The sequence below is a fragment of the Solanum dulcamara genome, chromosome 4 (assembly GCF_947179165.1).
Source record: "Solanum dulcamara chromosome 4, daSolDulc1.2, whole genome shotgun sequence".
Classification (NCBI taxonomy): domain Eukaryota; kingdom Viridiplantae; phylum Streptophyta; class Magnoliopsida; order Solanales; family Solanaceae; genus Solanum; species Solanum dulcamara.
In genome coordinates, this window is record NC_077240.1 from 78,601,281 (window position 1) to 78,613,996 (window position 12,716).

The 12,716-nt window shown below is 33.4% G+C and overlaps 3 protein-coding genes across 3 annotated transcripts; 2 read left to right on the top strand and 1 right to left on the bottom strand.

Annotated features, from left to right (window-relative positions):
- Positions 1-1,214: 1,214 nt before the first annotated feature.
- Positions 1,215-2,156, top strand: LOC129885155 (dof zinc finger protein DOF3.5-like). Its single transcript, XM_055959356.1, has one exon. It carries the CDS (start codon positions 1,215-1,217, stop codon positions 2,154-2,156), a length of 942 nt encoding a protein of 313 aa, XP_055815331.1.
- A 1,208-nt stretch (positions 2,157-3,364) lies between these two features.
- LOC129887728 (F-box protein SKIP22-like) lies at positions 3,365-5,176 on the top strand. Its single transcript, XM_055962937.1, has one exon. It carries the CDS (start codon positions 3,441-3,443, stop codon positions 4,932-4,934), a length of 1,494 nt encoding a protein of 497 aa, XP_055818912.1. The 5' UTR covers positions 3,365-3,440; the 3' UTR covers positions 4,935-5,176.
- Positions 5,177-6,976: 1,800 nt separating this feature from the next.
- LOC129887729 (uncharacterized) lies at positions 6,977-11,353 on the bottom strand. Its single transcript, XM_055962938.1, has 10 exons — positions 11,021-11,353; positions 9,253-9,338; positions 8,961-9,027; positions 8,500-8,642; positions 8,330-8,378; positions 8,129-8,266; positions 7,931-8,011; positions 7,663-7,839; positions 7,488-7,574; positions 6,977-7,346 (listed from the first exon to the last, which is right to left on the bottom strand). The coding sequence occupies exons 1-10, from the start codon at positions 11,207-11,209 to the stop codon at positions 7,284-7,286; spliced, it is 1,080 nt and encodes a 359-aa protein (XP_055818913.1). The 5' UTR covers positions 11,210-11,353; the 3' UTR covers positions 6,977-7,283.
- Between the last annotated feature and the right edge of the window lie 1,363 nt (positions 11,354-12,716).

A 12,716-nucleotide genomic window follows, 5' to 3' on the forward strand; every position in this document is an offset into this window, starting at 1 on the left:
TTCAGAAATGATTTTAAGAAATAGTCAAAAATAATTTCTTTTTCAAGACTCAAATTTAAATTTTTTGATTAAAGATGAAAGTGGTGTGATGTCAATTGCTTGAATTATTATTGCCTAATAATCATGATAGGGGTATATATTGTAGTACCATTCCGACATTCAAATCAGATATTAAATACTTAGGTGAGAAATTGAAAAATAAAAAAATAATTGACGATCTATTTGAACTTTATTTTTTAAAAAAAATAAAAAATTCTGTACTAAATTAAACTGATTCACATAAATTAAGACTGATGAGACATATAGTTATTTATAATCCCTTAAATTATTTTAATTATTTTTTTTTAGAACCCAAGCTTTGTGTCCCTAAAAGCTACTTGAGATTCTCAAGGACTTTGCTCCCAACTCAACCAATCATGATTCTCCACGTGTCACAAACACCCGACACCTCTTCTTCGCCGCCGGGAATGTTAAAGTCTTCTAATTCCGTCAAACCTTAACGCCTCTTCTCCATGTGCACTTCTCATATATTTCCAACGCAACTCCCCATAAAAATAAAAAATAATAAAATAATAATAATATTTACTTTCGATTTTAATTTATGTGACACTATTCACCGATTTGTCAGTTTCAAAAAAATATATTTGGAAACGTAATTTATTAGCTTGTCTTAGACTTTCAGGGGCAGAGGTAGAAGGTTACGTACTTGATCTGTTGAACCTAATACATAGTTTTAGTTCGTATTTTGTATTAAGAAACTTACTAAATACGTAAAAAAAAATAATAATCAAATAATGTTGCTATTCTAGAAATTAGAAACATAAAATTCAAATGATGGTTTCGCCTATGTTTACACTTCTCATTTTATCCTTAATCATGAGAAACTTTTATAATTGCCTCATTATTATGACATTTTTAATATCATGAGTTTTAAAAGTCTTATAACCACACAATTATTACATCACGTTTAAGGCTAGAAGTTTTGAAAATTCTCATTTCTTTCTTGAACTAATTTTGATCGAGCTAGTCAAATTATATCACGTAAATTGAAAAGGGGGGAGTGTGTGTGTGTATATATATATATATCAAGAAAACATAGTTATATGGTCAAGAATTTTAACTTCAAGGGAGATGTATGTTATTATTCAAAAGAAGCAAGTTCTTGATCAAGAAGTACTACTACAACAATAATAACAATCTTGTGTTGATGTTAGATGGAAAGAGAGATATGGAAATCCAATGTTGAGTTAGCACCAACATGCCCACGTTGTGGTTCAACAAACACAAAATTTTGTTATTACAACAACTATAGTTTGACACAACCTAGGTATTTTTGCAAAGGTTGTAGAAGGTATTGGACTAAAGGTGGTTCTTTAAGGAATGTTCCAATTGGTGGTGGATGTAGAAAGAGTAGAAGAGGTAAGTCTTCTTCTAGTACAATTCATCATCATCATCATCAACATCGTCTTATTTCAAGAAATTTGGGAAATGGGGTTTGTTTAAATCCTACTAATATTGATCATAATCAATCCAATAATAATTCTTCATTGGATCATCATGGTCCAAGTATTGATCTTGCTTTAGTCTATGCAAATTTCTTGAATAGTGATAATTCCAAGCCATCACAATTGGAGGACCATCAAAATCTTGAATTGCCTAATCAAGAAGGAGTAGTACTCGCTGCTCCATCATTTGAGTTTTCAAGCATGATAAACATGGAGTTCATGACTAGCAATTTAGGCCAAGAATCGCGATTAATTGGTTATGGTGATGGTGTTGATGTTTACTTAAGTGGGATTCATGAGGAGAAGCAAAATATTATGAATCATGGTGATGTCCATGATGATCGCTATACAAATATGAATAATGTGGATGTCAATAATATTATCAACCATGATCAATTAGACAACAATTATATGGAGTTACCTCCATTGCCTGGTGAAGAGATGATGTGGTCTACTAATTCTCATGATCATCATCATATGGTATTTCTTAATGATATTCTAAATTCAAGTCATAATCTATCAGTCGGAGGATCAGAGCCAGAGCCAGTATTAGCAGTACAAAATCCGAGTCATTATCAATATAGTGCGAATAATGCAAATGATGGGAGCCTTTTCAACTTGTCCAATTTTGAAAATATTTTCAGGCCTTGAGTGAGATCAAAATGGAGGTTCTCATTTTACTTAATTTTGTCTCAAGTCTTCACATTTGATATAGAGAGAGAGAGACTACACTAGTGCATGTATAGGAAAGGTGAATACATTTTTCTGAAGAATAATATATACCTACTGAATTTATGATATATTGGTGAAGTAAACATTTCCATTTGTATTAGTATGATTTTTAGTAGATGCTATCTCATAGCATTAAAATTGATGTAGACAATCACTCATTGATCAGAAGCCTCTAACGAATTTTCTAAATCGATTGTGTCGTGAAGTGAAATTGTATTGTAGATTAGTTAAAGAGATTGAGAACTACTATAATTTAGGGAGGTCTATCTTAATCTGCTCTACTGTAAATAGTATTCATAATGCTATTAAATGTAAACCACATTTGGTTTCTGGTTCGATGGAGTGGTAAAGAAATATTCTTTTTAAAACAAACTAAAAAAAAAGTAAGATAAATAAATTAAACAAGAGAAATATTTATGTGTGAAATTATAATTCTTAAATAGTATTTATATAGTCGGTTTGATTCGATTATTTATTACTAATCAAAATCAAAACCTAAAAAAATTATCGAGTTTATTCTATCTATTTGATTCAATTTATCACTTTTTTCGTGAATTCTCCTACTTCAAAGTTCAAAATATTTGTCAATCATCCAACACAACGAATTATTCATAAGATAAGAATGAATTACAAAAATTAGTGAATAAAATAAAACGATAAAACAATGACTCTAGTTCGAGTAACTTTGAAAAATTCATTGAGCATGTTTGGTAGGAAACCAAGAAAATATTTTCTAAAATATTAAATAATTTCTTACTTATATATTTTCTTGTAAAAAATATTGATAACATTCTTAAATTTGACGTAAATTATTAATTTCGTCTTCGAATTTTTGACAGTTTTAAACACATCTCTCTATTTGACTAACTAAACTTAAAATACATCCCCGATATTGCAATATGAGTGAAGTACACCTTAAATTCTCGTCAAGTTTAGGGGTGTTTTCAACACTTCTCTCGGCTTGTCATGTGGTAGATCAGGGGTATATTTTAGTTCAATTAGTCAATTACAAAAATATTTTTAAAGCTTTTTATAATTTAGAGACGAAACTAATAATTTGTGTCAATTTTTGGATATGGAAATAAAAAAGATTATCTAGAAAATTTTGTATATATCCTAAACTATTTGTTCACATATCCTCAACGTTTCATCTACATAAGGAAAAGGGTCCAAAAAAATTCCACCGCCATAGCTATAGCCACCATGAAACTCAGAATCAGATGCTTCGAAACCAAGGAAACCCTCAAAATCGAGGTACCATCTTCTTCCTGTACACTTCAAGAACTCAAAAATCGCATTTCTCAAGCATTGCCATCATCGTCAACAAATTCCATTCATCTTTCCCTTAATAGAAAGGACGAACTTCAAACCTCTGAAGAAGAAGATACGCTTCAATCTATCGGTATTACCTCAGGTGATCTTATCTTTTTCACACACAATCCAATTGGGTTTTCAATTTCAACTGAAACCCATATTCCCAAATTGAGAAAAATGGATACCGAAATTGTCCACGAATCTGAAACTGTGGATAAAATGGACACCCAAATTGTCCAAGAATCTGAAACAGTGAAAAAAATGGACACCCAAATTGATCAATCGGAACCCCACGAGACGAAACCCCTAAATTCGATGGAAGATTTTATGGAGGTAGATAATAATGGAGATTACAGTGATGTGAATTTTACGAAATCGTTTTCTGTACCTGGGTTTTTAAGGAAAGTGTTCATAGAGGAGCTAAACGATGACGACGGTGGCCGTGATCATAAGTTGTTGGTGATTGCTGTTCATGCTGTTTTTGTAGAATCCAGGTTTGTTCTTCTTGACCCTTTTACGTTTACTGAGATTAGTGTGTCTCATTTTTTGAAATATTGGCCTTCGAGGGCATCACGAGTTACATTGTTTTACACCTTACCTGAGGTTATTGATCATGTAAAAGGAGGTAATTGTAACGTGATTCACACTGTTGAGTTAAAGTTTCAGTCTTTAGGGAAGTTCTTTATTGCTCATGGGTCATTATCTGGTGGGGGTTCGGTTTCCACGAGTAGAGTGGCGTTAAATGAAGATCAATTGGTTCCTTTTTTGAATGTTGTGTGGGCTAATTGTGGATTAGATGAAGAGGTAGATGGGGATTTTGGAGAGAAGGAAGTGTTTGTGTTTTGGAGGAATGTAAAGGATGGGCTTGTATTGCCATTGTTGATTGATTTGTGTGAAAAGTCTGGTTTAGTGCTTCCACCGTGCTTTATGCGACTTCCGACTGACCTTAAGTTGAAGATTTTGGAATCCCTTCCGGGAGTTGAGATAGCGAAAGTGAGTTGTTTGAGCTCCGAATTGCGATATTTGGGTTCGAGTGATGATTTGTGGAAGAAGAAATATGTGGAGCAGTTTGGTGATGGTGAGATATCGGGAGAAGGGGGACATTGGAAAGAGAAGTTTGTTAAGTCTTGGGAGAGTAGGAAGAGAAGGAAAGTAATTAATAGAAGAAGAGTGGTTGATCCGTTGAGATTTTTAGAGGATTCTCATCCATTTCCGGTACCTTGGATGCCACATGTAATTGGTGGAGATTATGATCTTTTTCCTCCACAATTTGCTAATACTGGAAATCCGTTAGGGCGGGCACCACCTTCTCGATTGCTCCATCCATGGTCCAACCATGTACGTCGTTGTCATCTTGCAGGACATAGGAGCAACTTCACTTGAAGTCTTTAGCAGTAAGCTTTGTAGTTTATGTCTATATAGGTTTCAGTTGCAAGTTTTTGTTAATCTGGTACTTTTGGACGTGACCTTTTTGTGTTTTATTAGGAAATTTCAAAACTTTATCTTAGGCAGTTGTGTTTCCTTTTTCTGTTTATGCAAAAACAGCGAATGTAATCTGCTGGCTAGCTCATGTATTGAATTTCATTTTCGTTGAAATGAATCCAGCAAATTATGATTTGCTATGATTTTTGGTTTGTGTTTTGCCCTTTGAATCTGCTTTCAAGCACCTATTGTTTGATAATATATGTGTTGAGTCAGACCTCTCTATAGTATTCATTCTCTATAACAACATTTCGCTATCACGGCCAAGTTTTCTTTGGAACCACTTTCATATTAGTTTATATTATATATAATAACATCTCTCTATAGCAAAAGATATTTGAACAAACGATGTTGTTTATAGAGATATTTGACTGTACGATAATTGTAATGGTAGCTACTGAGGTTGTTCTAGCTTAAGAAAGAGGGACGTTCTGATCATAAGCCATGTTCCAACCTGGAATATTTCTGTTGGGGCATGGGAGTCTTTTGTTCAAGAGATTTTGTTTGCTTTGATCAAATAAGCTATACCTGTACAGTTTATGCATGTAGCAGGTCATGTAACAAGTTGTCCATAAGGTTCTAGTCGCAAGTTATTTCAAGCCGGTATAGTTAGACATCTATTTTAACAATATTTTACTATAATGGCCAAGCTCTTTTACAACCAATTTTTCATGCTGTTATACTATACATTCTATCTAGCAGCATTTCGCTATAGCATTCAAAGAATATCCGAGCAAACGACTCCTGTTATAGGGAGGTGTGACGGTACTACAGGGCATTTGATGACATTTTTGAAGAGTTCGTGCAACATAGCTTCTTGGTGGTTGGACGACTTCGTTTGGCAGATATATTCATTCTATGTCATGTATTTTTTTGTGTGGAAAGTGTTAAAATGGATCTGCTAACTCATGACATGATAGTTCTGGTGTAGTGAGTTGGATAATATTGCTGTCCTTTTCTTTGGTTTGTGTTTTGGCCTTTGAATTGCTTGAAAGCTCCTCGCTGCCTAAAACAGTTGCATATGATATTGGTACCCCAGAATTACTGATATAGTCAAAGCTAGAAAGAATCTTTTGAGCTGATGGTATAGCGGAAACAGCCTTTCTACTTCGGAAACAGCCTATTCTATCTAGACTCCATTTTTGGGATTATACTACTAGGGTTTGTAGTTGTAGTTAAAGCTAGAAAGAAAATGCCTGGATCTTCCCAAACAATGGTCTCTTGAGGAGTTTTGATTATGGTTTGTATCATTTGATTCTTCAGCAACTCCCTGTATAGTTTTTATCAGACATACACCTGCCCAGCGCTTGTCGAAACGCACCACCATTTGGGCGGAGCCAGCATTCCGATTACGGATTCGGTAGAATCCTATAACTGCCACATATTGTATGTGATAAAATATCATCAACTATTTATTAAAATATGCTTCGAAGCTGACTAGATCAAGTGTTTGAATACAATCACCAAAAGACGTATACCGACTTAATTTGCCTGAAAAATTTTGTTCACATGGCAGTTGACTCATTAATTTTAAAGTATTTTTTGATAAATAGAGTTGGTGATAGCTTAGGTAGGAAAAGCGAAACACTTGATAGTTGAGGTCTGAAAGTTAAAAAAAAGTGATATTTCAATTGTAATTTTAATTATTATCTCTTAATTTTAAAAATTTTATTTTTCAATTAATTTCTTTAATTATCTGTGTGGAGTGTCATTTGGCTCCAATTTTAAATTAAAAAGAGAGTGTACACTACAGCACTATCAAAGATAAATGTTAACATTTGAGAAAATGGTGAAAAGTTTCTCAATTTGTTGAAAGATTCATACAGTTTAGGAAGCAGAGCAAAATTGAAAGATTTACATTAACCCTTTCTTGACTTGATTCATGATTCCTCGTCGTCGAGCTAAACACAACTAATTTATGTTGCTTGTAAACGACTAAATCATAAGCACAAAGCACAATCGAACACTGTTATTCTTTTCTCTACTGTTAAAGGCAAACACTATCTCATGGTCTACAGCTTATTTCTCTGCCCAGTTTCACATTAAGTGAAAATTACAGGATCCACATAGATACTGATAGTGTGTGTGGTTTCATCACATTAAATATCTATCGAGGTTCAGAAAGCTATATTTTAATCCGAGTTCATTATGCTACTTAAACAAAGATCATAATGACATTAACATTCAAAAACTCAAGCTCGAAGTCACTCAAAGAATAATCACTGATAATGTCATCCCTCAATGCAAAGCTCAGGCACCAATGTTCTCAATTTCAGCACCTCTGTCCATCCTCTTGACAATACCGGCAATAACCTGAAACATCGAAGTCCAAATCAAGCACTTGCTAAAGCGATAATATCATTAGTCATAAAGTGATACACTGCCTCTCTGTCGATACTGATTTCTAAATCAAACTCGTAGATAAAAGATTTCTGGAGTGTCAATGAGTTTCACCTTTCCAGGTCCTAATTCGTAGCTCTTCTTTAGCCCTTTTGTTAGGAGAGTTTTCATTGTGGTCTCCCATTGAACTGGTGAAGTCACCTGCATAAGTCAAACATGACAAATCAACATTTCACAGAAGATTGTGACCAACCATCTTTAATCAACTTGTGTTCTGTCTGTTTCTTACCTGGCTAGCTAATATTTTCTTAATTGTATCTGGATCTGCATGTGGTTGCGCATCAACATTTGATATTACTGGTATTCTGGGAGTTCTGATCTCTGTTGCACCCAAAGCAGCTTCTAATCTTGAGACAGCAGGATTCATAAAACTTGTGTGGAAAGCTCCAGCAACAGCTAGACGTACCTGGAACAATTAAATCCAATGTTAAGAAGCAAACACCATAAGCAGCTGGCGGCAAGACCTATATTAGCATTTGGAGAGAAAAAGGAAATACCGTCATTCGTGCTTTGAATGATTTTGCTTTTGCTTCTACTGCTTCAATTCCTTTAACACCTCCAGAGACTGCATAATTTCCCTATAAAAAGATAGTGAAACAACAAAACTGGAAAATGCTTAGCCAGGTGCAATATTCCACAAGATGTAGAGTAAATATGGAATTTATTCTGTCTACAAAGCTTTTGAAGAAACTTACGGGGCATAAGAAATTTGCAATCTGAACTTTGTTGGCTTCATCAACTTCCTCATTAGCTGCATCACACAGTTTCTGAACCTTGTCAGAATCCAGTCCAATTATACTAACCATTGCACTTTTTGCAGCATCAGCAGCGTCCTGGACAGAGTAGATATTGTCAGAGCTCCATGCATGACACATATTTATGATCATTGACATTACCTGCATAGCTTCTCCTCTAAGCTTAACAAGCTTAAGCCCATCCTCAAAACTGGCAAAGGCAATAAGATTAGTGGAAATCCAAATACTTGCATCTTAAAGAATGAGAAGGATAAGAAAGTACATCCAGACATAAGCTACTCCTAAAGCATAATGTTATGTAGGGTAGCAACCTGAAAGCTCCTGTAAATGCCAGAGCAGTGTATTCACCCAAGCTCAGACCACATGTGACGTCAACCGAATCAATTATTTGCTGACCCCCTTCACGAGCACGGAGTATCTCTACCGCAGCTAAGCTAGTGACATAGATAGCTGGCTGGGAACAAGAAAATTATGAGCCAGACAAAAATGATCGTTTAAGTTATATCCTATTGTCATAACAAACATCATCTATAAAACTCTGTTAACTGAAAGCAAAATGTGCATGCTTGCAGAACCTTATGCTGTTCCTTTTGTCTATGTGGTTTAATGGGATCAATGTATTTTAGTTATTAACAAATTGTTTAATGGGATCAATGTATTTTAGTTATTAACAAATTGTTTAATGGGATCAATGTATTTTAGTTATTAATAAGTCCTTTTGCCAAATAAGAGGAGTGATTCAAAAATAAGAAAAATATGATGAAACGAATACCTGGCTTAGAACAGTGGAGTCTAACTTCTCTTTTGGACCATTAATACATATATCCAAAAGGTCAAACCTGTAAGCAAGGATGAAGAAATATTAACATAAAATGCTTAATTATCAATCAACATATCTATCTATCAGATTCGACTCAATCCAAAAACTTGGAAAAACAAATATGTGGAAACATTTTTTTTAAAAAAAAGATTAAGATAAAATGCAGATGCGTTTATGCAAATACAGAAATTTTCCCAAGAAATGTTGATTAAAGCATTTATGAGACTTGATCCATCATATTTACCCCATGATTTCATTTGCTCTCTTGTATAATTCAGCTGCAGCAGGCACCTTCTGAGCCTCTGCACCCATTCCAACAGCTTGTGCTCCCTGCAGAGGTATAGTGCTGATAAAATAGTTTGCCATGAAATTGGATATTTTGTGATCACAGTGCATAACTATTCTAGAAACTAGACGTCTATCGTGATGGAGATAAGATATTCACTAAATTAACCGTGGACAGATAGGTTTGAACTGTAGCTGCTTAAAGGTAAGCGTTATGGCGGTCATACAAAGCTTGGAGATACTAACATGATAATATTCCTACTCTCAAGCTTCAGACAATTTCTACCCTTTCTCTGGTTAGGTTACACTATGTTGAAGAAAATATCGTTCAAGCTTTCTTAGGCACAAATACTTATCAAGTACTACCTCCGTCCCATATTAGATGTGCATCTGTAAAACATCGTTCAAGCTTTCTAAGGCACACATACTTATCAAGTACTACCTCCGTCCCATATTAGATGGGCATCTTACTAAAAATGTTTGTTCCATGTTACTTGATCACTTACTAAATCAAGATAGAATTAATTAAATTTTTCTTATTTTACCCCAACAATTAATATGGCTTTTTGAATGTAAACAATTCCCTACTACTAGCTATTTCTATACTCTATGTATAATGCATTAATATAAACAAAGGGCAAAATAGTAAAGTTTTCCAATGTATTAATGATTTTTTAATCACCGTGTAAAGTTGGAAGTGCCCCTCTAATATGAGACGGAGGTAGTAATTATGATCATTGTTGAATCAGCAAGAAAACAGATCACCAATTAGACAAAACAACAACTGAATTAGCAGAAATCAAGTAATAAGGCAAAATAACAACCGAATTAGCAGAAATCAAACATAAATTGAATAAAAAGCAGCAAATTTTCCAAGCACAGTTTTGTGTTCAGTTGATGAAATAAGGAAATTGTACAACATAATAATTTTTCAAAATCTAGTCCAATAGGAGACATATAATCAATTAATTATCACCATTTTATTCAGCAAGAAGTAATAACCAAGTTATTAGACAACTGAACATAGAATTAACATAAATACACAAAATGACCTCAAAGCTAGCAAATTTTCAATCCAACTTTGATGAAATAAAACAATTATACAATATAGACTTTTTTCCCAGTCAAAATCCTTTTTTTTTTATAAGAGTGGTGTCCGATGGAATACCTGTCACCTCCCACGTCACCTCCCACTAGCAACAGATACCAAATAGGTCTATCTATACTCTTTTTTTTTGATGTTCGAACACCTCAACTAATTTTACGGGATACCGTGCCAACTACCACCAATAACAGATATCGGGTAACTCTGTTCACCAAACCTAGGACACATGGAAAGAATCACCAAGTGTTATTTTGTCTACGCTGAGCTTTGAACCTGAGACCTCGCGATTTTCAACCACTTCATTGACTTGGGTACATCTTGTTTATACTCTTTCCACCAAGATTAGGACAGATAAAAACAAATCACCTAATATTTTTTGTATATAATGTGATTGATTTGAATGTGAGACCTCGTAGTTCTTTTAACCCGCTTCACTAACCACTAGGCGTACCGTTGGTGCTTTCCCATTCAACATCTTATCAAGTACTTAGTTATTATCACAATTTCAATTCAGCAGCAAATAATAAATGAATTACTTAGACAAATGAACTACATAATTAACATATATGTCGCGAATTTCTTCAATTTTCAAAATCTAATCCATTAATCGGAGAAATGCTACCTGGCCAGGGAAGAGAAAAGCATTGGTAGGCTTGTAATCAGCGAAGAGAGCATCATCAACCGCGGAAATTCGCGATCCAACGGAAATGCTGCTCATGAAAACCCTAGACTTATCCAATTTCAAAGGACTAAATCTTCGAAATCCATTCGAAGAAATGGAAGGAAGAATCAAAGAGGACGAGCAGCTCATTGTTGAGTTAGAGAGAACGAGTTGGATGGAGGAGCGAATCGACTCAGTCGGCGGTGTTACGGTTAATGGTGGCGGAGGAAACCAGAGACTATTTATATACTCACACAAATCTTAAGCTGCAATGGCGGAGTTCACTAAGTGCATAAGACAAAAGATGAATTAAACAGATTAAATAGCAGTTTTAATTCCTCTGTTATTGTATTATTTGCAGTTTTAGTCTATATATTATTTAATTATGCACATTTAACTTTTAATTATTTGAAGTGTGCATTTTAGTTCTTGAAGTTAACAAAAATTAACTATTTAATAAAATAATTATTTAATAATATAAAAATAAATAAAAGATTTGTAATTTTAAATGCTTGAAAAATTATGTATATATATATATATTAAAATTATATTTTATTCATTAGCTCCATTTTATTCAAATGCACTATACTTTGTTTTTTATTCCCTAACAACTCGTTCTTCCTCTCTTTTTCAATGTTTACCAATCAAGGTCAAATACGATTACTTTTGAGGGTTTAGTAGATGGACATACTCCTTAAGGCTATCAATTTTGTCCTAACAACTTTCACTCTTTAAAAAATTTACATTTAATTTTTATTGAATTTAATTTTTTACCCATATAATTCTTCAAACATTTAGAATCACTAACCATTCAATTTATTTTATTTTATATATTTCAAAATAATTATTTTGTTAAATAATTAACTTTTGTTCACTCCAAGGATCAAAATTGCACACTTCAAATAATTGAAGGTTAAATGTGCATAGTCAAATAGCAAAAAAAACTAAAACTGAAATTATGCAATAATACAGAGACTAAAATCGCTATTTTCTCAATTAAATAACTTTTTTATTAGTAATAAAATAATACTCCCGAACGCAAATAAAATAATTCTGCATTTTATCCAGAATTATTATTTTTTATAAATAATTCTACATTTTTTCAAATTTTTTTAATCGAATTTAGAGTTTTAAAGTATCATTAATAGAATTAATTTAGTAAAAATTTTCTTAAAAGAATGTGTCAAGTCAATATGATTAGAGTAATTTAAAAATGGGAGAGTACAATAACAATATACCCACTGAAATACCATAAGTGAAGTTTGGAAAGGGTAATATACGCAGACCTCGTGAAGATAGAAAAACTATTTTTGAAGGACTATCGGCTCAAGTGTAATAAACTCTAATATAAAAGGAAGCAGACAATGAAGAGAATATGTCAAATAACAAAAACCAAATAAAAAAAAAGACTACAATAATACAAGTAGTACCATCTCAAACATCCATCATCCTAAGCCAGATAACACTACAGAGTAAGCAATTTTCTAAATGATAATGAAGATGAACGGACAAAGTTTAGTTAGAACATGTGATTGTGTTTACTTACTTTGCTTTTATAATGTACAATCGTGTAATTAATCATATTTCACCTAATATTGTTTCGATTGCTCAGTCATAACCAAAACTCGTGTTGTCGACACTAAATCCCTCTTGAAAG

Coding starts and splice junctions, on each gene's coding strand:
- LOC129885155 (XM_055959356.1), top strand. CDS start 1,215: ATGGAAAGAGAGATATGGAAATCCAATGTTGAGTTAGCACCAACATGC.
- LOC129887729 (XM_055962938.1), bottom strand. CDS start 11,209: ATGAGCTGCTCGTCCTCTTTGATTCTTCCTTCCATTTCTTCGAATGGA. Junction 8,379..8,499: donor GCATTTACAGGAGCTTTCAG/GTTGCTACCCTA, acceptor TGCCTTTGCCAG/TTTTGAGGATGGGCTTAAGC. Junction 7,347..7,487: donor ACGAATTAGGACCTGGAAAG/GTGAAACTCATT, acceptor TCGATGTTTCAG/GTTATTGCCGGTATTGTCAA.
- LOC129887728 (XM_055962937.1), top strand. CDS start 3,441: ATGAAACTCAGAATCAGATGCTTCGAAACCAAGGAAACCCTCAAAATC.